Source organism: Acromyrmex echinatior, chromosome 12 (assembly GCF_024713525.1).
Source record: "Acromyrmex echinatior isolate Ae372 chromosome 12, ASM2471352v2, whole genome shotgun sequence".
In the NCBI taxonomy this organism is placed as follows: Eukaryota; Metazoa; Arthropoda; class Insecta; order Hymenoptera; family Formicidae; genus Acromyrmex; species Acromyrmex echinatior.
This window is the reverse complement of record NC_141863.1, coordinates 4,071,858-4,097,701: the sequence shown is the minus strand read 5'-3', so window position 1 is coordinate 4,097,701 and position 25,844 is coordinate 4,071,858. Positions and strand designations below refer to the sequence as shown.

The window sequence follows — 25,844 nt, the reverse complement described above, 5'->3', positions numbered from 1 at the left end:
TACAAAATTTTAACAATACAAAATATTTAAATTTATTTTTTTGGAAAACTTTGTTTTTCGTCGTTGTTGTAACAAATAAACAATATAATATTTCAAAAAAAAAAGATAACTAATCATTTTTTAATTAAATATCTAATATTTATAATTACTGTTTATGATTTTGACTCATAAAATTACACAAATTAATTCATATTAACATAATAAATCAGCATTGTACAATTTAATCATACTTCAAATTTTATTATTCGCACATCAATCTGTTATTCTATCTAGAGGCATTCTATTAAAAAAATATATTAAAAAATTCAGTTCGCAAAGCGCTCGGATGATAAAGCCAAATCGGTGCACCGAGAGATAATCACAGGCGAAATAACACGTTACAAGCCCGACGAAGTCTAAAACAACCGCATTATAGGTCGAATCCACGGCACGATCGGCCAAGATTTTACATGGTGTATCCCCCCTCGGACCGAAGCTATTTCTCGCCGTTGTCCAACGGCGTAATGACAGATAATGACATAGGCCATGTGAAGCCGCGAAACGAGAGAGAAAGAGAGGAAGAAGACGCGGGTAACTCCTGTAATATAAAATAGCGAGAATGCCGCGCAAATCCGTTCACCACGAGCACCACAAGTGAGCGTCCCACCTCTACAACGTGCGTACGTACGTCAAGATGTTTTATATATATATGAAAAGGACGTTCCCCGCATCTGTATAAATTCATTTAATCGTATTATTCAAATTAAATTAAACATTCAAAACCGTATTAAATGAGATTCAGAATCAAGTTTCATATCTTGAGACGTAAACGATATTCGCATTTTAATTAGAGAGACTAGAGTCAATTGAGAAACGAGGACAAATAAAATCTGATCTCGCTATTAAAATATCGTGTGATTATTATGGAAGTCGCAATATATTATTACTTATGTATATGACGAAATAGTTTATTAAATCTCTCATCGCATTTGATTTACTTCAAATAAGATGGAGTTTAATTATTAATATGGACACAAGACTAAGAAAGATTAAGAGAAAATTGGCACATTGTGAAAATAAATGCAATCAGTAATCTCATTAAAGCATTTCTTTGTGTATTAAATAAATATTAAGAGATATTGTATGACTTCGAGAGATATTTTCTTCTTCTATTTGTATCTAAATATATAGAAAATACTATCTCAAGATTGTTTCTTTTTTACAAGCTTCAAATTTAATACAAAAAATATTAAAGGGAAAAAAAAGAACAATATAAAGCAATTTATAACCTGAATAATTTTTGTTCACTTTATATTTTTTCTAATTAAATATTTATTTTTATTGTATTTTTATAAACAATATCTAAATTTGTTCTGCTCTGATTCTTATCATCCATGAAGATGGTCGATCTAATGATAAATGCCATGAATGCATGTAAAATGTTGTACATTTGTCTCGATAATACAATTTATTTATTTTATATTAATCTTTGAGTTAATATATCACATCAACCGATAAACTCCTAATTATTCACAGAATGATCGAAACAAGTAATAAGCTAATGACAAGCGGAACGACCTGCCGACTTGAGAGTAAGAGCGCGAATGGTAGAACGGTGATTTAATATAAAGTCAACGCTCTGTACGTCATAACAAGTGTCTACCTTGAATACCAAGGCCAAGGTATCATGCTTGAATTATTTCGATTCCGAAATACTGCGCATCATTAAGAATATTCATGCTGAATATTCTTTCTCGTGTGCTATAATTTAATCGATGGAATTGTGTTGCAAGATTTAAAAAAATTAAGAAACTAAAAGTTGAAATTAAATTACAGTATTTTTTATGACATATGTTATCCTGTTTCAGTAATTTTTGATTAATTAAATGGTCATAATTTTACCAATAACATGAAAAAATGTAATATTAATTTATATAAAGTCTTATCATATATAAGTATTTTATCATGCTAAATTAATATGCATACAAACTTCGTTCATTAACTACGTAAGAATATATAAAAATAAGAGGATACTTATTTACAATTATATACTTATTTATAATTATTTATCGCCCATTATTTATCATTTATTAAATTCTAAAGAATATCGAAATAAAGTATCGAATTAAAGCTCTAAAATATCTCTTCGACAGAAAAGATAATATAAGGTAATAACATGGAATACAAATTACTACAACTAATTACGTACAATTATTTATTGTTATTTTAAGTGTAAGAAATGCTAATTAATGCAAATGCTAAAATAATCTCTTTTAATTTGGTTAATATGAATTTTATTATTGCGGCTTATAGATAGTTTCCACAAGTCTCGCGAGGACTTATGCTAGTGAGGATCCCTGCCTTGGAGAGCCGATTTGGTATAGAAAAGAAAGAGAGAGCAAGTGCGTGGCGTTCTTTCCATTCTGCATAAGTACCTAGCATGCTGCGAAAGGGTTACATTCACTTATGCATGGCAGACTGTTAGCCGATAATCATCCCACTACTCCACGCATTCTTTTTTAATTAGAGCATACGGCCCTATTACGCTCGTCATGTAAAAGCCTCTCTTACGACTCTAATGGAGGAGAGATAATTAAAGAGTTATATAAATAGTGCTCTGTAGCCATTATTCTTCTCTACCTTTCCCAGATTTTCCTTCTTTTACGAGCGCGAATTATTCTCGTAGAATTAATTAAAAAATATTAAAATAAATATATATATATATATAAGTATGAAAGTACACAAATAATATAATATATATATTTCAAAAAATATATCTTTTTCTACACATATTTTATATTGTATTCTTAAAAATAATATGTTCACGTTTTATCTTTAATTTCATGGAAATATGAATAAGCGAAGCACGCTTTTTTATCCGCTTTTTTTTAGAAACGAATAAATCTATCTGCTTTTAAAATTAATTTCGAAATTTATAAATTCACAAATGAATAAATATACGACTCATCTTAAACTGCAGAAAAAATTTATTGCGCGTCGGAATATATCGAGACGTTTTGTCTCAAAACGTTAATCGATTTGCGACGGATAAATTCGAAAAAAGAGACACAAAATATCCTTCCTTCGAACGCGAGTGAACGTATAAATTTTGTCTGAGAGTTCGACGAACACGCGACTCACGCGTTTTTTCTGCCCCGCGAAAAATACCTTTATTACAGTCTTTATTGCCGATGCGAGAATGCATTTATTGCCATCATAGTTATGTGCTATTGTGCCGTCATGGAATAGTTTTAATGGCGTGCAAAATAACGAACATTATTCACGAGCCCCGCTAAATAGCCACGCGTCTAAAGAAAACACGTTCGGCCACACACCGTCGTCGAAAACGCAACGGAAGAGTTGCGAGATGGATAATTATTACCGCGAGATGACGAGTTATCACGGTTTGATAACCGGCGCTCTGTTATCCATAACCCTTTTTTTTTCTCCGCGCTAAAGCCCGCGGCGTCGAAATCCTGCGAATTATGCGGTCTTGTTCGTGTAATCGAAAAACAATTTTGCAATTATTTAAAATAATGGCCTCTCTCTTTAAAATAGGCCATTAAATAGTTAAAAAAAAAACGGAATATTCTTTATTATAATTTTATAATTTATTATAATTTTTTATAAAAAATTATAATTCCCTTTATATTTAATCTTGTAATTCTAATGTAATTTACGATGTGAATGATAATGTCAGTTCCGTGAATTTCTCTAGCAACAATCTACGTCTTTCTATAATAATTATCTTCAAACTGTTATTGCGTTAAATGGTGAAAGTTAAGTGTAATAAAATTCACGTTAAAAAGTTTTACCGTGATAAGATTTAACCCTGACGACAAAACACAGCGATTTTTCACTTTTACTTTTTAAAAATAAGGATTTTTTTCTCCTCTGTATATAATTGTATATCGTATATATTAAAATTCTTTTTTGTGCCATTGATATAAATTACTAATATCAACAATTTTCAGTTACTGAACAAAGGCAACGCATTTCGACACGCTGTACCGCGAAGAAAGGAAGCAAAAAGGAAGCATGAGATTCTTCCATAAGGCTTACTGTTTCGTTCTCTCGAGGAAGGCTCTCTTACGGGCTCTCGCATGGCAGTAAAGAGATTTTAACTATTCATTGTTTCAGCATAATAATAGGAGCGAAATGGCCGCACAGAGAAGAGTCCAAAGAGAAGGCGAGCTCACGATGGAACTCACGGGTAAAGGTTCCTAAGCGAGTTAATATCTCTAATTATGACCGGTTATAAAATTACACCCTTCGCACCCGGGTAGGAGTGACTGAACGCGTTCTGGGCAGATCGTAAATTTTCTCTAAAAACGTAGAGGGGATCAAGCACTGCCACCGCTGGAATTTCAAGTACATTTTGCGCATCTCGATCAGCTTTTAAATCTTCAGAATGGTACTTGGCGTAAATCAATTCGCGAATTTTTTTCTCAATTTCTGTTTGAAATCGTGAATCCTTCAAGACCATTACAAATATAAGAGGTAATAAACATTGCAATAAACCATCATCTCTGCGCAACATAACACTTTCCTTCAAATCGTTCAATGATCGAATTGATCGAAATTTATTATCACTAGCAGAAATTTATATTTAGTGAAATCTAGAAAATTAATCTTTCCTTGAATTAAATTTAAAACCAAGTTTTAAGTATATTTCATTACTTTCTAATATTAAATCTCGTTTTATTAAATCAAACACCTATAACTTATTCTTTCGCTTAATAAATTGAAATTATAAACGAATTGCTTTCACACAATAATATCTTTTTCAACATTGACATTTTCGTTTGCAGATTATTGCGAAAGCATGAAGAATAAATAAAAATATTGTATTTGATTTCATTTGATATTTGATATTTTCGCAGTCACGATTAGGACGAATCGGACAAGCCGCGAAGCGGTTTAATCTTAATTAAATCTCCCACGATTATCTAATGTTGCGTGTACGCCGAGTATTCTGAATCTTCTTAGAAAATTGCATCTTATTGCAATCTATTCTTCGCTGCAATCCTGCTGAGCCACGCGAGCGAATATCGAAGCGGTAGTAGTAGCCCTGATAAAGCTCCGCGTCGACTGTATCGTATAATATAAATCCTGTTATCGAAAGCCGTGAAAACAAATCACACGTTGCACTTGCAACTTAAAACGTAACGCGTTTCGTGCAAGATAAATTGAATTCCCGCCTTTACGCGATTATCCTTTGACTCCTCGTTCACGTTCTTATAATTAATTAATATCTACCGTCATCAAGTTTCTAATAAAATTATTTTTGCGATTCAAAAGATCTCGAAGTACATTTACTTTTAATACAAAAATGTACATGCGTTATTGATTGCGAAAATAAAATAAATATAAAATGTCATCCAAAAAAGTGAAATCTCAAAGAAAAGATTGAAAATTCTGTCACTATTTTTCACTCTGTTGGAGGTAGATTTAACTCCAAAGAATTTAGAGAATTATTATTACTAATATTTTAGCAGTAATAATTATAATCTTAGTAACATGTAATTATAATTGCAAATATTAAAAATTTTTCCCTCAGTAGTAAAGATCAGTGTAGAAATTCATAGGATAGCGGAAAAAAAAACAAGCAATAACAAAGAGCGCAGTCATTCAATATCGCTTATGGACTGGTCCAGGTCAAACTGGAAATCAATACAGCTCGTAAGGTAATCATGTGATTCATTAAGGATTACCTTATGAGCTGTAAATAACATTAAGGAATCATAAAATCGCGATCGTTAAATAAATGTTCACAGCACGTTCGCGAGCGGCGAACAGTTATTCCGTAAACTGCGTTTGCATGAGGTTCCCTCTTTTTAACAGCAGCCTCGACACGTACCATTCGCATCAAGGTTGGAAGAGGATTCTACATGAACCGATGCCAAGAACATTTTCCACCCGCATCCTGACCCGGTGCATGCGTATGCATTCACGACACATTGTCGCACGTCGAAGAGGAATCCGCCATTGGCTCGCGGTAAGTTATTCGCTTTCGGCGATCGCCTAAGAATACTTGATTTCTCCTATTTCAACCATTTTCAATTTCGAAAAGATATACGAGAAAAGCTTAATTTCGTAATTTAATAAAATCTGAAATACTTTTTCAAAAACAACTTAAATCTCAAAGATTAATTCCATCAAAAAATGTCGCCTCCAAATTTTCGACAAAAGATTCATTATTATATAATATATTTGGAAATATCCTACGGAAAAGTAGATACACAAGAAAAAAATATTATATTAATAGTATCAACCAATAGCAGTTTAACTAAAAATAATTGCGTTTATTCAATAATAATGTTAATATTATTAATGAAACAAATAAGATTTTATTAAACATAACGTATTTGTTTAATATTGTCATTGATTTAACAAGATTATTTTTAATTAGACTACTGTCGGCTAAATATTGTTAATACATCATTTTTTCCATGTATGAGCTAAAAAAGTAATCAACACTTTGCTCAGTAAAACTTGATCGTAGATTAATTAGCTCGTTATTAATATGGCGTGCAATAAGTTCAATGAGTCGTGAAGGAGCCTGTTCTTTCTTGATTGCTTTCTCTTTAATAACCACCGAATATCGCGTTCGGAAAGCTGTAACGAGGCGTCGTGAAAGATTCCAAGTAATCATTTGTCATTATTAAAAGTCACAGTCCATTAATTTCAACTTGTGAAACCCGCGACGCGATAGTTTCGATATTTTTTTTAACGCCCTGGCGTGTCGATAAGCATATGTTGACGATGATCTAAGACGAAATGCAATCATCGTGGAAAAAAAAGCTCGGCCGCCGAAAGATCGACATGCCGATCGCGTCAACATTCATTTACCACTCATCGCATTTGACTGCCAATAGAAAGTGCGGTCGCGCGACTAATTTGCACTCACAAAGGAGATCTCGTGAAGATTCATCGATCGAGACACGTGCACGCGCTTCCGCCTTTCTAAGTGCATGCAAATTGATCGATTTGATCGAGACGACGCGGCCTGACAAAATGAGCGCCGTGCATTTCTAAACACCATGGGAAACTGACCCGCGTCTATTATCAAACGTATTTAATTGCTGTGCACGTCGAAGACGCTTCTACGAATCGTAGAAATAGCATTTGGAAAGCTAACGAGTTTCGTGTAGAATTAATAAAGTCTGATGATCCGAGTATAAAATCAATTGATTCATATTTCATTTAGATAGCGAAATTCAAATACATAGATGCAGTTTTCAACAAATCTACTCAAATATTAATTAATTTTGTTTCACCGACGTTTGATGAAAAACGCGTTATATACGTATATTATCGTGTAAGTATAATAATTACAAATATGAGTAATCAAAAAATTTTTTACATAGACTTTAACAAGCTCATTTTTTCGAAAATATAGGTAAATTCGGAATCAAATTTTAGAATCTATGGGATTTATCGAAAATTCTGTAGGGCGTTTTGCCACGAAGCGAATAGAGGATGCACAAGCGTACTTTCACAGAAGCAACCGAGTGCAAAGGTCGTTCTTCATCGGCAAAGCTGAGACGAGCAACAAAGTTCAGGCATTCACCGTCATTGCAATGATCGCCGAAGAGTGCATCTCGTGCGAGAATGAAAGGGAGAAGAACTGAGAGAAAAAGAGAAATAAGGATGCAGTGACGGTGAAATGTCTTGTAGATGCTCCTTTCACCCTCCCGCATTATTATATTTTTATACAGATATAATTTTTCCTATCATAAAATATTGTTGTGAAGAAGATATAATTGGTCGTGAGAAACCAATTACTATTATTTTACTAATGCGAGAATGATAGGAAAGAAAACACATTATAATTTTTCTATACAAGCACAATAGTATTCCGTTATTATAATATTTTTACTTCACTATTCTACATATATTAAATTATCTCTTATATATATATATATATATATATATATATATATATATACACACACATATATATATATATATGTATATAAAAGATAATTTAATATATGTAAAATAGTGAAGTAAAAATTTATAATGACCAATAAATAAATCTGCATTTCTATTTCATTTATCAACATTGCAAATTAAGACTATATTATTAGACATCATTAGAATCTGACTAATTTATATATTATTATATGTTGTCATAATAAATTATTACAAATATGTGCGTGATTGGAAAATTACCAATACAAATATTATTTCCAAGAGCAATAAGAAAATAAGATAAAAATTTAAACTTAGAAACATTTGAATGTATGTATTAAAAGATTTATATATTATATATAATTCTTAATTTCTTCTTTGCAATGTTGATAAATGAAATAGAAATGCAGATTTATTTATAAAATTAAATATTAATTATAATAATAGAGAAGCAACAAGAAATCAAGATAAAAATTTAAATTTAAAAGCAGTTAAATATAAGAAGAATAATATATATATATAAGCATAGATTGATAATAATGTAATAAAAGAAATCAGAATATGTTCTTTTCTATCATTCGTGCATTAGTAAATTAGTTGAAAGTCGCAATTTGAAGCATTGATGAATGAAATAGAAATGCGAACTTATTTAAGAAATTAGGTATTTAAGAAATTAGGTATTAATATCATAATTTGTATTTATGATATTATTATAATATATTAACATTTATACAATATATTAATATATTAATATTATAATTAATATATTAATATCATAATTAATATTGAATTTCATAAATAAATTCGCCTTTTTATTTCATTCGTCAATGTTATAAATTGAAATATTCAACTATTATACTCGAAATTTAACGAATTTAATTATTTATGTATATCGTCAGAATAAATTATCACAAGCATGATTGAAAAATAATAAAGCGCTCGTAAAATTAAAAGTTTAAAAAAATAGAAGAAGGAAACAGTGTATGAAAGTTATTCTCGCGCTTTCATGTTATGCCTATATACTTTTCTCATGTGTTTCAGCCCCTTTATATGTATTTACAATACAATGAAATTAGTATGTATTATTCTCTCATAGAAACAATCGAGAATTGATTAATATCTCGACAGTGATTTCGCCAAGAGCGAATTAAAATAGAATGCTAAAATCTCAATTGACTCACCTGTATCCGGACGCGGCCGCTGCTCCCTGGATGCCGGAAGGGGTTCTACGCTGTACTCCAAGGTCGCGACATCCCCGGCGCGCGCCAGCACTACCAACACCACGGAAATCGGCAGCAACGACGTCAGCAACACCGTCCTCATCGATGTCCGGCCGATGACGAGCGTCATTTTTCAGCAAACGCACACGTTCCAACGCACTCTTCCGCACTCCGATCTTCACCCCACCGGTCACATGTTTTTCTTTTACTCTGATCTCGCGAATCCGGAAGACGCCGGACGCTCTTTCACTGCACGCGCGCGCGTTCTACCCGAGGAACTCGCAGACGGACGGGTAACCTTCGAAACGACGACGGGAACGATGACTTCGAAACGATTTTGCGAATGTTGTCGACGTCGTCGTTCCGCGATGGTACTCCATGTGAACTTAGCCACGCTGCGCCGCGTAAATATCGCGGGAGTGTCACGTGATCGCTACCGTTATACTTCGACAGGGATGCGGACAAGGTAAGAAAGAGAGTGGGAGGGAGGGAGGAAGGAAAAAAGGAAGGAAAAGAATGGGGAATCGTGAATGTTGTCACCCGGTAGCGCGTGCTACCTGTTTTGAAAGAAGTATGCACCCGCCACACCAGCCCATGCTACACTGCTACGCCACAGTCACTACAGTCAGGTGTTTCAAGCCAACCGCCACGCGAGCGAGCCGCGAATGTCGCGACATCTCTCGAACGTTCACCGAACTAATCGCGCGCGCATCGAACTGCGAATCTATCTTCACGTGAGTCGCGCACCCACTACTGTCATGTTCACCTTCTCCTCCTTGCATCACTGCGCGTGCGTCACGTGGTCCAGCGATCCGCAGCCAATTTCATTCATGAGGACCACGCGCTTCGCTGTTTGCTCCATGCTGTTATATACTACACAAACTCGCGTCGCGCCTGTAACATATATATACTTTATAAAAAAGTAAAAAAATATGTAGAATATTTTTCGATTTTCTATTTAGTTTTCCAGAAAATCGAATTTGAAAATCCGTTGCGTATGTATGCTATTACGGTTAAGCTACGTCGTCGAGCGAACCGCGTATAGTATTTATAAACAACGCTCTGCGACTTATGATGTCGAATATTCATGTCAGTTTTTATTCAAATCATCATGACGATGAATTCTACGAACAGAGAGTGCGTCGATACAAACAATTTTGTCGTTGAGAAAATAAAATTTTGTTTGCTAAAAATTTTCTTTGTGTTTTTCCTTGAACCTAATAGCTTTTAGATCCCATGTAAACATTGTTTATAAATACTATACGTCACTCGACGAACCGTAGCTTAATAGCCGTAACGACATACATACGCAACGGATTTTCAAACTCAATTTTCTGGCAAACTAAGCAGAAAATCGAGAAATATTCTATATATATATTTTTTAATTTTTTTATAAGGAACCACGTCGTGCCCGTTTTTATATGTTATTCGATCAGATCCTCTATATCATATTACATTATCACTTTTTTAAATCATATGTTACAAAAAGTCCAATTAAATAGAAAGATAAAAGATTCTAAGATGTACGCGAATTTTAAAAAACGCGAATAATTTTTAACAATAGGATTTCCAAATCTCCCATAAATATTGTAAGTCTCGCCTAATAAGATTCAGAAATGTAAAATTAAGAGAACAAAGAAAGGCGTTTTCTAAATCATTATTTAAAAAAAAAATGATGGGAGAAGAAATTACTTTTCCGTATTTTCTGACATAGTGCATTGATGTGCGATGGCGCAACTGCGGTAAACGGGATTTTCAACAACCTTGATGCTCGTTCTTCCTCGAGAAGGCATGGCATATGCCTGTCGGGATTTAATTAAGCCCAGTCGTTCGGGAAAAAAAAGCTGTTGGTACAGGAAGTACGATGGGTTTCGAGTGCGCGGGCAGCGTACCGTGCCGCAAGCCCCGTTACACGACAAGTCCATTGGCGTAGCGTGACGCATTGATCGATCAAAGTGAAATACGGCACACTTCAGACAGCGCCATTTCACGCTTCTATATCTTCCCTCTAATAACGTATTCGATTTACTGACCTGACTCCGAGTCAATGGTCTGTTCTGTTTTTAGCTGTAAAAGAAGAATTAAATTGTGCAAGAAATGCAACTAAAAAGAACAGAGCGTTAAGTCGAGTCGAATAGTAAATCGAATAAGCTGTCGGTCCTCAACTATTTTCATGATTGATATTTTTAGATTTGTAGAGAAAATGTCTATTTCTACCAATGTAGATTATCTTTAATCTCTGTTTAATTTACTGTTTATCTTTTTTTTTAATTCTCAAAATTAAAAAAAATAAATATTAATAGGAATAAATATTTAAAAAATTATTAAAAATAGAAATTAAATATAATGTAGAATGGATATCTACAAATATAAGTATATATTTATATGTCTCATATTTTAAATTGTTCCATTGTGCATTACGTTTAATTACTATTCCTCATTTTTTTCTAAAATTTCATTCTCAATTAGAATAATTTGAACTTCTATTAAATGAACAAATCGCGCAAAATATTTATTTCAATAATAAACAGACATCGTTCGATGCGCGTCTTTTATCTATTAAAGTTAATCTCTAATTATTTTATATTATTTACCTCATTGCCAAATTCCAACGATTCCTTTATCATTTCGTTTTATACTTCGATTTCGATAGAGTACGTTATTCTGGAAAATCATCTCAAGTCTGAAATCAGATCAGTTTCCTTTTTCCGCGAAACCGGCAACGATCTCAAAGTTAAACCGAAACGTCGAAAAGTTATTACGCGAAAGAAGGGGAGCTACACCTTTACATCCTATTTATACTAGCCGTCAGGCTCGAACCCCACCACTCGCACGCCAGCCAATGAGTGCGATGCCTCGCCGCAGGTGTTGTACCTGAACGCTCATTGGAGCGCGCTAGCTATCTAGATAAGGTATATAAGCGCTACGAGCCCAAAATCTGAACATTTTTACTCGGGAGCTGGATTCGTGCGTTTCTCCAATTTAGAATGGATCAGAACGCACTTAAAGCTTAAACGATGTTAAAGCTTATTTAGTGCGTATTTAGCATAGTTCTCATTACGTATATGTATATACTGTAGAATTTCAAATGAATTCAACATGAAAGTACATATTTTTCGTTGAAATCGCTTTCTGAAATTATATTCTTTTTGAAAATTAGATCAATAGAATAAACAGATGACAGATATCGAAGAGACTGCATGAAAGAAAAATCGTACTTGTAAAATAATATACAATCTTAAAAAATACAAATTAAGATTATAAATTAATAATGAAAAATTCAATATACTAATAGTAATAGGTTTAGCGAAATTTATGAATCGATATTCGTTATTTATAACAGATTTTTAATTAAAAAAAAAAAAGACTACTTTTTCATTTTGGCTGAAAAACAGTTCTAAACTTAACATCTTCCTTTGCATCAACACAGAAACGCGCAGGAAATATTTAAGCGATTGAAAAAAAACGTTACCGAAAAATTATTATTGCGTCCGTCGGGAGTTGCTTACGAGAAATAAATTAATCTTGCATTTATCCAGGAAGGGAATGCTCCGGTATTCCCTTAGATCACTGCGTAGACACGTGTAATATACGAAAGCGCGTATACGTGAGGTTAAATATTCATATACATATATGCATCACGCATCTCGCGGAATTTAACACAACAAACGTTTATTCACGTGGCGAGCCGAACCAGCGCGACGCGGTGGTTTAATGCACATATGCCTGTCGAGAGGGATTTAATTAAAAATCGGTTCGCTGGAATACCGCGGAGAGGTGGAATAAATTTCAGATGCACAAGCCATTAATTAGAACGCTATCGCGCTACCAGCACGACATTGCATTTTCGTGTTCGCATTTGCGATCGGAAAGAGCCCTTTGAGAGTATCCATTATTCATCGCGTCGGATATTTAAAATAAACGTCGTAATAATTTTGAAATAATAACTTTGAAATAACAATCTTACTTAATAGTCAGTATGTTAATAACTTTATTTTATATATAATTTTTATTTGTTTTTAAATGAAATTCCAGCAAATTTTATTTGTATTTATTGATAAGCTAAAAATTAATATTTTCTAATTTTAATATTTCCAATAACATTATGAATATTTTTAATTCCATCCTTGAAAGAACATTTTATATATTATGATCGCGAAGCTAAAAGGAAATATATTTAATTTATTTAGAGATAATAAAAAATGTTATATAAAAATTTCGTTATAATAATAACATAAGCAGCGTGAAATAGATACATAAGAATGCAATTACTTAAATCACTTGTAGCATTTATGCAGGTTCCACTATTTTCATATTTTTATAAAAGTTGTTTTAAGCATTATTAACAAATTACAGTATTAGGAAGGAAATTTCATAGGATAATCAATTAAAATATACGATATACGTATCTATAAATTAATATTAACAATTTTATAACGTCGATTTATTATGTAAACATAATAAATAAAATATAATTTAAATTATTATATTTGATTTATTATATTTACTTAGTAAATCAGCGTTACAAAATGTCTTTAATCTTTAAACAAATAACAGCACGATCAAAAATAGATAAGAAATGTTTTTTTTAGATTATTGCGTCGATAATGTAATTTTAAGTCATTAGATATGAATGAAAGCACTTCAAATGTAAGAATAGATTAGATAAATGTTAAGACTTTTAAAACCCCAAAAAATATTGTTAGGTCAGAAAGAATTACTTTCACAAGCCTCTGAATACAAATCATCAAAGTGATAAAGAAAAAAAAATTCAAAACAAGTTTACCTAATAAATTCCTATATATACATTTGATTGTATAAAGTAAATAAAAAGTAATGTATCTATTCAAAGCTAAACAAAGGAGCATTTTTAAATTCTGATGAGTAGTTGAAAAAATCTTACCAGCATTCACCCAAAGGAACTGCTCGACTCCTACAGCTGGAAGAAATGCATACGCAATATGCGTTTCATATCGCGATCGAGATCAGACAACGGAAAAAGGTCGTTTCTCTCGGGATGCCGTAACGGAGCGCGTTTGGGCACGTTTTACAACGGGCATCCTCCCGGTATTCTCCGCACGCGGTATCTCACCGGTACGATCTGGCGCACATTGTGCGTGCTTAGAAAAGTTCTCTTAAGCGTGCGCGGCATTGTTTTACTCTTACTGACGATTTTACACATGCGAAAAGTTATGATTTACGCAACGGCGCACTTAGGCGTGCCTTCAGAACGCCAAGTTATTTTTAAGGGCCGCCGAGAGAAACAGACTTTTTTTCTATTCTTTTGAATTGGTATGCAAACCGTGTGAAATTTCTTCTGTGGCATTTTACTTCGTATTTGAAAGTATATAAATTCATGTGAACTAAAAAGAATAAAGATTCTATGTTAAAAAATAAAAGGACATCATTAAACAGCTAGATTGTAATAAACATGTATCTGTACAAACAGAGGAATAAAGAGACTGTCGCTCGGAGTAAAATGAAAGACTTTTAATCGAGAATTATTTAATCTGTAAAGGAAATGTTCAATTATTCGAAGATCTTCGTTGGAAATTTCTATTTCCTGCAGTTTGAAAAGCAAGGTCATATCAATATTTAGCAATGAAATTACCAAAGAATGTTCTCTATTAATTTCCAGGATTATCAAGAAAAATATTGTCCGTCTGTATTCAATTATAGCGCATAATTACGGTCTTTTTTTTTTCCTCGTATATCGTAACGTTTTCCTCTATTGCACAGAGTATCCGTTCGATGAGCCATAATTTCTCTCACATATATTGCAACCTAATAAAAGTATATTGCAATCTAATAAAACGCACGACAAACTTATAATTCCGCGTTCCACGTTAGCGATCTTCTAAAATCGTCTGTCAGTTTTTTCGTATTTTTTATACAATGCAGCATTCCGCAGGATAATCAGAAGGAGTGAATTATAAAAAAAATATGCCTATCTATTGTGCAGCTAAAATTTGCACAAAACAATTTACGTTTCTATTCTAGTAATAGTTTTTTATAACGTATTATAAAAATAACGTATTTAAAAAATAAATATGCATGTAGACTCGTTGATATAAAATATTTTTTATATATAAATAAATGAAAAAGGCTATATTTCATCTTTGCATTCGTTCATTCTATTAAAAAGCATATTAAAAAAATTACAATTAAATAAATTTGTACAATTACTTAATAAACACAAGAGTAAAAAAAGATATATAATATTTAAATAAATAATTCTGGATATACGTAAATGTTTTTTACAATTTATTTTCTCGATCGAAATTATATATCGCTACGTATGAAATTTTATTTAAATAAAAATAGAGACTAACAATAAGTTGATGCTTCATTGATTAATTTGCCAATTCAATCGAATGTACTTGAGCAATGCGCTGCTGTAAAACCTAACGGATATTACCTGCTGCGATATCATGCAAAATAGGTATCGTGAGCGTTACCGATGGCTAGTGAACGTTGAGAAACACCGTTTGAATAATATCCTTAACAATAATTGCTTCGATCACGAAGAAGAAAGCGTTGTCCCCAACAAATTGTTGCATTCATTGAACCGATTAATCCTTTTGTTCAAACATCGCAATCCTGCTTCTTCGCAGGATGCTCGATCCTTGAATATTGAATATTGAATAACGAAAAAAAAAATCAATAGACAATGGTTTAATAAAATAATTTTAATAATTTAAGAACTCTCTGTAAACAATGATGATTTAATATGATACAACAAATTGATTTCATAACTCAAAATAAACGCGGAAACATAATTACTTAGCAAAAATGTAATATCTTTCTAAATATGCTTTCAATGACATATTGATACTTAAATAATAATCAGTTTGAATGAGATCAGTCCAGTATGCAAACTATATTACATTATAATATATGGCAATGGCAAGCAAAACACCCAGTAGGTACGTAAGTTCGCATGAAGGGATGTGGTGGTTGTGCTGAATCCAAGTTCAAAGAGTCCTCGCTTTCGTCACTTAATTCCCCGATGCTGAACGTGTCTGTGAGATCTTGTTTGTGCTTTGAGGAATCCTTCGATTTCGTCGGAAAGAGAGTCATTTCATTTTCACTAATCACAAGCAAATAGAATCCGTTGATTAAACTTGATCACTTGATACAGATGTTTTCTTTACAAATGTGAAATAATCGAGATACATATTGCTATCTTTAATTAGAGGACAATATATTATGTAACAGATTAAAAATCAATTTTTAAACACAGATAAGTAAAGATCATATTCGATCAAAACACAGGTCTTGCCTAATATTTTTGTAAATCTTAAAAATTTTCAAGTAAACTGGCGTGCCAGTTATTTATCGGTTTTAAAACATAGTTCTGAACTGAAGGTGGAGTAATATCACAGATCAAATTGACAAATAATTTAATAATACTGATACTAATGAGCATTTAAAATACTGTAACGAATTTATTGCAATTTAGTTGGAAACTATAAGATTCACAATTATTATTCATTAAGATTCGCTTCGACTGAATATGGCTTCTTCAATCATTGTGTTGAACAATTCTCGGTCGATTTTCACTTAACATTATTTAACTTTTAAATATTGTATAATATAAAGTGTCGTCATCTAACAATTCTTTATGTATACATATATGATTGTTTAATACCTTTCACTTTCGCTGTGCCAGTATTCAACTAAAGGAAGGTGCTCCTTATTTTTACGTGGTATAGGCAATCTTTGTATTGATATCAATCCGGCAGAACTGCTTGCATTTTCATTGTCATGTTTCGGAAGTTTTATGTAATCTGAGTTGCGTTGGATTCGTTTCGCCTGTTCAATGCGTATCTCTGCAGAACAACATTATTGCGTACATAATTACAACAAAGCAATAAGTTGCACTAATTATTGCAAAAGCAATGTTGAAATAAAAATGTTATAAGAAACTAAAAGTTTATTTCAGTACCAAGTTTCTTTTGCAGCTGTTTCGTTGTATTCCGTTGAGAAACCTGTGTGTTATTACTGCTACAACTGCTATCACTACCCTACAAAAGATTAAGATCTTTTTATATCATTAAACAATTGTTATCTTGTATATAAATCATTATTTTTACCTCACAATTATATATTATATTATAGTCTTATATATTTCTCTATTAGGAAAGTCTAATAATAAATATCTGTTAATATGTTTATTAAGATGGATATTTACCAAGAAGAGTCTTTCATCCTCAACGTGATTAACAGCTTTAGGATCACTATCAATACCACTATCTTCCATGATTCAAAACATTTAGAAATATAGAGGCTCCTTTTAATTCATCTAAAACAGAAAGAAATATCTGCATTATTTTATTTTATCTTACTAAAGCTGATCAAATGTAAAAGAATCAACAAAAAAACTGAAATGTTATAAATATAAAACACATATTACGATTAACAACACCACTGTAATTAACAAAAGCTGGTATTCAGTCAAACAATAAAGAGGTTGAATACAGATGTCTGATACGTCACACAGCTTTTATATATCATTTTAAGTTTTTCAAAACTTAACAACATAATATGTCACTCCTAGTTACTCCTTGTTATGAGAATTGCATAAACTAATATTTTACAAATTTTAATAAATAATATTCGCACGATTCTATGCAATAATCGTCCTACAACTTGTTGGAGTGTTCACATTACGTGGTCTAGTCCATTATTGATTTTCTCCGTAAGATAACCCCAATGAGAAAAGCATGCTTGTTCTGGTTGCGACAGAAAAAAACTAGCATGACTGCACGAATTGAATCAAATATACTAGTTATGTTTGACAGTCACATGACATGTTATTACATATATGTATTATATATGTACACATATATTAAATTCAGAACTGTATCCAAAACTATATAAAATTTCTACATTAAATATAAAAACAAAGTTAAAAATTTACTGTCAAGTGAAAAAAAGATTCGATATCTGAAGATTAGAGCATTTTATTTCAAACTAAAATCATAAAAATTAGATTGACAATATCAAAGGCTGGCGTATCCTAGGAAACTGTAACAGACTTCTCAGTATTGAATGATATATGAGAAAAGAGTGTTTAGGATTTTTATCTTTTATTATGTCTTTATATATTTTATCATAATCATATTACCAATCATTAAAAAATAATATTCTTCATTTATAAAATAGACTACTTTGATAAGAACAAACAGAACAGTGCTTGGCAAAATAGAATTTGTCTCCTCATCATTAATAGTAAATCACTGTATATTAAAGAGAGAACATACATACAACTGAATGCAATATTCATATTTGTAACAAAATACGAAGAGAAAGCTAATCCAGTTTCAACTGATCAATTGCTAGAGATTGTTGCGATTGCTTTGACTATATTTTTAAATAGAAAGGAAACAATGGCACCGATAATACCTAAAAAGATACCCTCAAAAATATTAGAGACAAGTAAAGAGGTATATATTTATCGTTATAACATAATAATAATAAAGTAAAAAAAAAAGTAATAACTCGTCATATTAAAGAAAATTAAAACATCAAAATTTTACAGCATTTATCAGCGAAGAATTACATGTCACGACAAGATTTAGGTGCTGGTGATATGGATTGGATGCGAGGAAAGCAAATTTTGTTGAAACCAATTGATCAATTGCAGTTAACAGAAGCAGTACGTCTAATGTTTCTCTTGATTTTGCTGTTGAATAGTTCTGTATCTAATTTCGAATATCCTAGGAATTACAAGAGGAATTAGCCAGAGTGTTAACTATACATAATACCAGGGTACCAGATTCTTTAGTCGAATGGTCATGGAAATTACGTCAATTTGTAAGATTACCTCCTCCACCACATTTAGTAACTCTTCTAAATGTAATTGGCACTATATTACACAAAGACTCTGAAGAAGCCAAAGTGCAATTGGCAGGAGGAACTTTTGGTGAAATCTCTTTATTTATTGCAATAATTAAATGTTATGTTAGATGAAATAATTATAAAAAAAGGATATATAGGTGTAGTAAAAAGAAATCCATTATTTTTCCAATAGATAACTTTAGTAATCTGTATCTCGTCTACGCGTGATCTAAAGCCATCTATTGGAAAAATAATGGATTTCTTTTTACTACATCTAATATAAACTTAATAGTTTAGATTCTCATATATATGTATAATAATTATGTATTTACACAATTCTAATTTCACATACAGATGAGGATCAGGAGGAGACAACAGATGAGAAATTAAAGCGTGATGAAGCGGAAGAAGAAGAAAAAGAGGAAGAAGGTAAGTATAGAAAACATGGATAATTACACATGACTTAACAAATCACACATTTGATATTCTTTTAAATAAAAACATAAATTACATATTCCATAAGAATAGTAGAAGAAGAAATAGACAAAACAGTAGAAGCGCTAGCTGAGGCCGAACGTGAACATGAGTTGGAAGCTGAACCGGAACCTGAGGAAGATGAAATAGAAAAGATAAAACCCAAGAAAATACCTAATCAATTTAACTTCTGTGAGAGAGCAGCATTGACATATGATAATCCTATGAGGGCACGTATATTCTCTTCTATGTATTAAACATATTTAAACTCTTGCTTATAGATATAAAAAATAAATTAAATAAACCTTGCAGGATATGAGTACACAAACTATACCTCCGCCTACTGCGACTTTCAATATCAATGTTCTTCAATGGACTATTTTTGACGAATATCAGGTAAAAAGTTCTCTTTAAATTAATTATTAATACGTTATTTTATTTCTGACAGAATATTATATATGCGTCAACTTGATATTACATTCACCACGCAGAATAACATTTTTATTTAAAAGATATAAACATAAAAAATAGAAATATTATACAGAAGTCTGACCTTCTTTATTTTGTCGATAGGAAGATTATGCTCAACAACAACGAGAAAAGGAAAAGGAGAAGAAAGTCCCGTTGGCACAACCAAAGAAAGAAGACGTGAAGAAAAAAGCTCAACTGGAATCTTCAGCAATGACAAACAGAATGTTACAAGCTGCAAAAACGTTAGAGCGAATGGTGAACCAAAACATTTTTGACGATATATCGCAAGGTAGACTTTTAATCCTTTCTTCGATGAAACCTCAGTCTCAAGTATAAATTTCTTTAATTGTTAGATTATAGATATTGGGATGATCCGAGCGATGAATTCAAGGAAGGCGAAGGTTCCTTATTACCTCTGTGGAAATTTTCGTACGAAAAGACTAAAAAACATGATATCACGGACATGTGCTTTAATAGTAGATATTATGATCTCTTTGCAGTCGCCTTTGGATCACGTTAGTAGAATACGCATATTTTAATTTTTATAATATTTAAGTTTACAAATAAGAATTATAATATATGTATTCTAGTATCATTTAACAGTCCAATAACAAACGGCACAGTCTGCTTATTCAGCTTGAAGAATCCATCGTATCCAGAATGGATTTGTCCGACAGACTCTCCCGTGATGTGCCTGGATTTTAATGCTCAACATCCTCATCTTTTAGTTATTGGTGTGAAATAGTATCATTTCAAATATTTAATTGTATTATAAAAATATTTATTTAGAAATGTAAATTTTGAAAATGAAAATCTTTTAATAAAATGTTTACATTAGTTTATAATCTAGTTTCTAAAGTGATTGTTATGTCATTATTGTATGATAACATTAATTTATTAACTAAGGTACCATGGACGGAGCAGTGGCGGTTTATAACGTAATGTTACCACCATTCACACCGCAATACAAAAGCAGCGACGTTGTGCAAAAGCATGGAGGGTTAGTATGGGAGGTCCGTTGAATATTTTAACTCTAATACTTTACGACAAAACTGAGAATTTCATGAGAAAAACTTTCAATAAAATTTTTAAAATATATGTACTGATTACAGATTCGTTGGGCACCTGATACAGAGGAGGGAAATCTGGCGTTCTTTAGCGTTAGTATCGACGGTAAAATAAATCATTGGGTATTAAACCAGAATGATCTTGGTCTCACTACCATTATGACGTTATTCCTGGACCAACCTCCTATACCGGGACCAGATGGCACAATGATTACGCTGAAAGGTAATGATAAAAGGAAACCAGAGATCATTATGTTTCATAATAATTATGCAAACCGTTTAAATCTAGGATGCGGAACGTGCATTGCATTTCATCCCGCCGATCAGAATGTTTTCTTGGTGGGAACAGAGGAGGGTTCAATGTACAAATGCAATACAGCGTACAGCAGCATTTACATGAGAACGTATCAAGAAGCACACACCATGCCGGTATATCGAATAGTGTTCAACAAGTACAATTCCAGCATTTTCGCCAGCTGTTCAGGCGACTGGCGAATCAAGATCTGGGAAGACGAAAGACCGTAAGTTACATCTTCATAATTACACAAATTTTATTATATTAATACTTTGTACGCAGAGAACCTTTGTTCATGTTCGATCTGGGTGTTCCAATTGGAGACGTTCAATGGGCACCATACAGCTCTACGGTATTAGCTTGCGTATCAAATGATGGCAAAGTTACAGTGTTTGATTTGAATGTCAACAAATACAGACCAATCTGCAGTCAACAAATCGTCAGTAAACGAAAAAACAAACTGACTCGATTAGCTTTTAATAACGTTTTGCCATTTATAATAGTTGGCGATGATAAGTGAGTATTATCTTTAATTTAAAAAAATTTGTATAGTCTTAAAATTATATTTCATATAATTTGTAATTCGTTTACTTAATATCTAATTTCATATAGAGGTACCGTGAATACGTTGAAACTATCTCCAAATTTACGGATAAAGGTAAAACCAACGAAGAAGCAATTACATTTGTCGTATACGGAATTAGAATCTTTGAAATTAGAAAAGTTACTCAGTTTTGTGCGAGAACCGCCCGTACTGACTCCACCTAAAGATGTAAGAACAGTTACTTAAAATTGAATGAATAAGAACACGGATTTCAATCTTTTATGAACAACAGTGCTTTATTAATATTTGCTATAACAGACGGATACATATACATATCTATATTTTTACAAATAAATTGGCACTAATTATACAATAGAGAGATCAATTAGTTCTATGAAGTAGTTTATGTACCTGACTCTTATTGCCGAAAAAAGATCATTGTAACAAATAGAATAACATCTCACTGCTTAATACAACGAGAGAGAGAGAGAGAGAGAGAGAGAGAAACTAAATAAAATGATTTGAATTAAAATGATTCAGATAAAATATTATTTAAACGTAATAAATGCAATTAACATATTTATTTTTAAATGCTTTCTCTCATTCTGTTTACAAAAATTATAATCACAGAACTTGAACAATCAAATTCCTACTATATATATAAATATTTATGAAATATTTTTCACGTTTTATAGTCCAAGATACATTATTAAATGCCTCCATTTAATAAATAAAATATTTAAAAAATATTATTATGAGATCAGATCTGTGTTTTTTAATATATATTTTAAATATTAAATATTTAAATCTCTATAATACAATACATCCCAATACTATAATATCCATTAGTAAACAATAAAAAAATTTAGAAAAAGTTAATACAATGAAAATGTATTGAAAAATGTGTCAACATTTATATCTACAAATCTAATTAAAAATACTGAATTTATTTGGCACAATATATTAACAGGTCATGCAAGAAAAAAATTTATGATTTTTACTTTACTTCTGAGTTGTTCAAAGATAACAACAATTATTTGTCATCATTTCTTACTAAAGTAGAGTCCGAATAAGGCAATAGAAATGTTCGCAAGTCTTCAATGTAGACGAAAGATATTATCAAATTGTAATTTTTATTTAGATATATTAACGTTTTCATGCATAGATAATTTCTAATGTCATAAAATATGTAATGTTTCAATATAGTTATCAATTCGATAGCGATAAACATGGCTTGACTTTTGAAGCATCGATTTCTGCAAAATCAAGCAACAATACGCTACCGCGAATAATCTTATATAATTAATCTAAAATGGACTAATCAAAGACAAATTTACCCGGTAATTCTGGATTCTCTATCACCCCCTTAAAGTATTTAAGCTCTAGGAAGTCTCTAATATTATTTGGACATGGCACTTGTCTACCGGCGAACTCGATGCTAGACATTGGATGAAGAAAGTGCTCTGGGAAGTCCCGATTCTTTAGGAACCACGCATCCTTCGTCATGGATCCGTTGCGCGTGTAGAACGGCAGCAGATTCACGTGCAAACGATTCACCTTGGAGTACTGTACCTTGAAGAACTCGCCCTCTGTCGCTTTCTCCCAAATGAAGCCGTCATTATCAACGACCGGCTTGCTCTTAGCTCTGACCAACCACGGCGATCTCGCCAAATCGTCTCGGTTCAATCCGATTTGTACTTCGTGATCCCACGGTAGAATATCGCCATGCCTCATCGCTCCCAGCAACGATTGGCCCTCCAACCAGAACCGTATACCGACCTCCTCCAATTTGTCAATAATGTGATAGGTGACTTTTCTCAATCCGGCCAAACAACAAGGCGGCGTGTATCGATGTTGATAGAGATACGATGGCACACCGTTTATTACTGAACCAAAACATCTCGGAGTTTCCCGCGAACAACCGTACCACTCCACGGAACCGGAAGCTCTTGTAACTTTTTTTATCCCCAATTTCTCGAACATCAATCGCTCACGTGTACGATACAGCTGCTGTATCTTGGATTGTGCCTGTTGGTTTCTGTACAATGGCTTTCCCTCATTGAACTGATAGTTTTTCAATATATGTATCTAACAACAAATATACAATGTATATTACGAAATATAATGCAATATATATTTTTAAAAAATATAAATATTCAATTAATTAAACTTTTTTTTAAATATAAATTTGAATTTTTTTCTTAACACAGAGAAAAACGAAAATAAAATAAATATTAAAAATTCTTAAAGGAAATGCATAATTAATAAAAAATACTTACCAAATTAAAAGGTTTAAAAATAAAAAATTGGGGAATACAAAGAACTCTACACCAACTATATGAAAAATTGGATTCCCAAAGTTAATTTTCACATATAATTAGTGCAGAGTGTAATTATATAGTAAATTGAATCTTGGTTATATCTTATATAAATACAAACTCATACATTTCACTGAGATCCAATTATCTATATAATTAATATGGGGTCCTTTATACACTCACACACTGCCACCAGAACACAAAATTGAAGATAAAATATTCACAAACTAATCACAAAATCCTTGTATGATATAATATCTTCATATTTAATTATACAAATCCAATTAGATATAAATAACAAAACCAATATGTCACACAACATCAATATGTTGCACAAAGACAAATTAATAAATTTATTACTCAATAAATTATATTCAAGAAAAATAAAATAAGAAGGTAATAATTATCTTAAATTAGACAAAATGGATTACCTTTGCACCAATAGCTGTTGTCTGAATGTATAACGCGTCCGTGAAAGGCAGCAAAAATGGATCTGACAATCTTCTCAAAATTTTTGCCTCAAGCATAGTAACATGTTTACCTATTACACTATCACATTCTGTTGCCATAACTCGTGCTATCTTCAAATTCCATTCTCTCACTTTTAAATCTAATTCAAGACAATGTAAGGCTATCTTTCCCACTGGTACAATAACAATCCCTAAATTTGACACTTGCGCGATAGTATCCTGCAAGACATACATCAAAGAGAATAATAAACTGTTGTAAGAAAGCGTTTTCTAAATATCACAACAAATCACAACAAAAGATATTTACCTGTATAACTTGCTTATTCGACAATCTTGTTGCATCAGGTAAGAATAGGACAAACTTGGTACGTATATAGAAGAGTGGATTCCTTTCCTCAGAGGACTTACTGAATTCAGGCTTTAAGCTGATCAGTTTGACGTTCTTCATACTCTCGTTGGCAAAGTCCAGCTCCAGTGGCGGATAAGGCAGTTCATCGCAGACTATCAAGACGGGTATCCCTGGGAAGGAATTCAAAACTGACTCCACCATGGACGCCACATCGTTTTCGAAGTTCTCGAATTGTCTGATGACAATGGTGACCAAATGGCCCAGACACTGTTGGTGCTTCTGTGAGTGTTCGTTTGTCATGACGCTCGGCGTCAGCAAGCCCATGTTTTGCTCCATGGATAGCCGCCATATCCTATGCCAGACGATGAGATTGCCTAACAGCGCGAGGATCAGAAGCGCCCTGACGAATTTTAGGCGCATTATTACGGCACACGATGCGGTCCCATCTTACATCTTATATTATATTATACACGAACAACGCGTATCGGTGTCACAGCGTCCAGGTGTCGAGCTTTGCCATCGAGCTGCAGCGTCAAGCATTTAACAATTCGGAATGTTTTTATCATGCTGGAACCTGGAATGACGGCCAATAATAGTCTTCACGGAACTCATCTCGATGAGTTGTCACGTTACGAAATTAACAAACATGAATGTTTCATTTTATATTTGGTAAAGACACCAAAAAACACCCACGAAGTTATTGCATCAACTTGCGTCAACTTTTGCGAGAATTTTGAGGTTAGGATAAGCCAGCTTTGATTACCTTTGATTATCGATGAATCGAATGCGATTGTTTTTGAGTCGATATTCGAGTTTTTTCCCTGTTTGTTTTCATCTCGATTAATCGACTTCTAACATTTTACGTAGGTGTTCATTTACCGCTTTGAGCAAATTAAA

The 25,844-nt window shown here is 32.4% G+C and overlaps 4 protein-coding genes across 6 annotated transcripts in view; 1 reads left to right on the top strand and 3 right to left on the bottom strand.

Moving 5' to 3' along the window:
* LOC105149623 (Tie-like receptor tyrosine kinase) overlaps positions 1–11,882 on the bottom strand; it is a 187,241-nt gene extending 175,359 nt beyond the window's left edge. The window contains exons 1-2 of one of the 2 annotated variants that reach the window (XM_087411970.1): positions 11,711–11,882; positions 9,078–10,010 (exon numbers count right to left, since the gene is read on the bottom strand). In XM_087411970.1, coding sequence (XP_087268096.1) covers positions 9,078–9,246 — 169 coding nt within the window. In that variant the 5' untranslated portion in view covers positions 9,247–10,010; positions 11,711–11,882. Of the gene's footprint in view, positions 1–9,077; positions 10,011–11,710 lie in introns of those variants that run through there. The other variant, XM_087411971.1, reaches the window with a different exon arrangement.
* Positions 11,883–15,790: 3,908 nt separating this feature from the next.
* Positions 15,791–24,696, bottom strand: LOC105152027 (uncharacterized). 2 transcript variants are annotated; one of them, XM_087411977.1, is made up of 5 exons: positions 24,560–24,696; positions 17,311–17,421; positions 17,065–17,143; positions 16,768–16,948; positions 15,791–16,206 (listed from the first exon to the last, which is right to left on the bottom strand). In XM_087411977.1, exons 2-5 carry the CDS (start codon positions 17,377–17,379, stop codon positions 16,005–16,007), a joined length of 531 nt encoding a protein of 176 aa, XP_087268103.1. In that variant the 5' UTR covers positions 17,380–17,421; positions 24,560–24,696; the 3' UTR covers positions 15,791–16,004. The 2 variants fall into 2 exon arrangements, with proteins under 2 accessions (XP_087268103.1, XP_011064356.1); XM_011066054.2 differs by lacking the exon at positions 24,560–24,696 and adding an exon at positions 17,533–17,814.
* On the top strand, positions 17,985–22,428 carry LOC105152028 (dynein intermediate chain 2, ciliary). The gene is made up of 14 exons (XM_011066055.2): positions 17,985–18,565; positions 18,661–18,777; positions 18,843–19,044; positions 19,314–19,388; positions 19,488–19,663; positions 19,746–19,829; positions 20,007–20,193; positions 20,258–20,419; positions 20,495–20,638; positions 20,811–20,917; positions 21,017–21,194; positions 21,261–21,492; positions 21,549–21,782; positions 21,879–22,428. The coding sequence occupies exons 1-14, from the start codon at positions 18,509–18,511 to the stop codon at positions 22,054–22,056; spliced, it is 2,133 nt and encodes a 710-aa protein (XP_011064357.1). The 5' UTR covers positions 17,985–18,508; the 3' UTR covers positions 22,057–22,428.
* Positions 22,088–25,840, bottom strand: LOC105152029 (ribitol 5-phosphate transferase FKRP). The gene is made up of 4 exons (XM_011066057.2): positions 25,711–25,840; positions 24,906–25,521; positions 24,560–24,817; positions 22,088–23,898 (listed from the first exon to the last, which is right to left on the bottom strand). The coding sequence occupies exons 2-4, from the start codon at positions 25,365–25,367 to the stop codon at positions 23,128–23,130; spliced, it is 1,491 nt and encodes a 496-aa protein (XP_011064359.1). The 5' UTR covers positions 25,368–25,521; positions 25,711–25,840; the 3' UTR covers positions 22,088–23,127.
* Positions 25,841–25,844: the final 4 nt, after the last annotated feature.

Excerpts from the sequence above, each read along its gene's own strand:
- LOC105152028 (XM_011066055.2), top strand. The coding sequence starts at position 18,509 with ATGGCACCGATAATACCTAAAAAGATACCCTCAAAAATATTAGAGACA. Across the intron at positions 20,918-21,016 it reads ATGGAGGGTTAGTATGGGAG|ATTCGTTGGGCACCTGATAC; the intron begins GTCCGTTGAATA and ends TACTGATTACAG. Across the intron at positions 21,195-21,260 it reads CACAATGATTACGCTGAAAG|GATGCGGAACGTGCATTGCA; the intron begins GTAATGATAAAA and ends GTTTAAATCTAG.
- LOC105152027 (XM_087411977.1), bottom strand. The coding sequence starts at position 17,379 with ATGGAAGATAGTGGTATTGATAGTGATCCTAAAGCTGTTAATCACGTT. Across the intron at positions 17,144-17,310 it reads AGGATGAAAGACTCTTCTTG|GGTAGTGATAGCAGTTGTAG; the intron begins GTAAATATCCAT and ends AATCTTTTGTAG. Across the intron at positions 16,207-16,767 it reads TGGCACAGCGAAAGTGAAAG|TGAAAATGAAATGACTCTCT; the intron begins GTATTAAACAAT and ends GCTTGTGATTAG.
- LOC105152029 (XM_011066057.2), bottom strand. The coding sequence starts at position 25,367 with ATGCGCCTAAAATTCGTCAGGGCGCTTCTGATCCTCGCGCTGTTAGGC. Across the intron at positions 24,818-24,905 it reads CGAATAAGCAAGTTATACAG|GATACTATCGCGCAAGTGTC; the intron begins GTAAATATCTTT and ends TATGTCTTGCAG. Across the intron at positions 23,899-24,559 it reads CAACAGCTATTGGTGCAAAG|ATACATATATTGAAAAACTA; the intron begins GTAATCCATTTT and ends ATTTGTTGTTAG.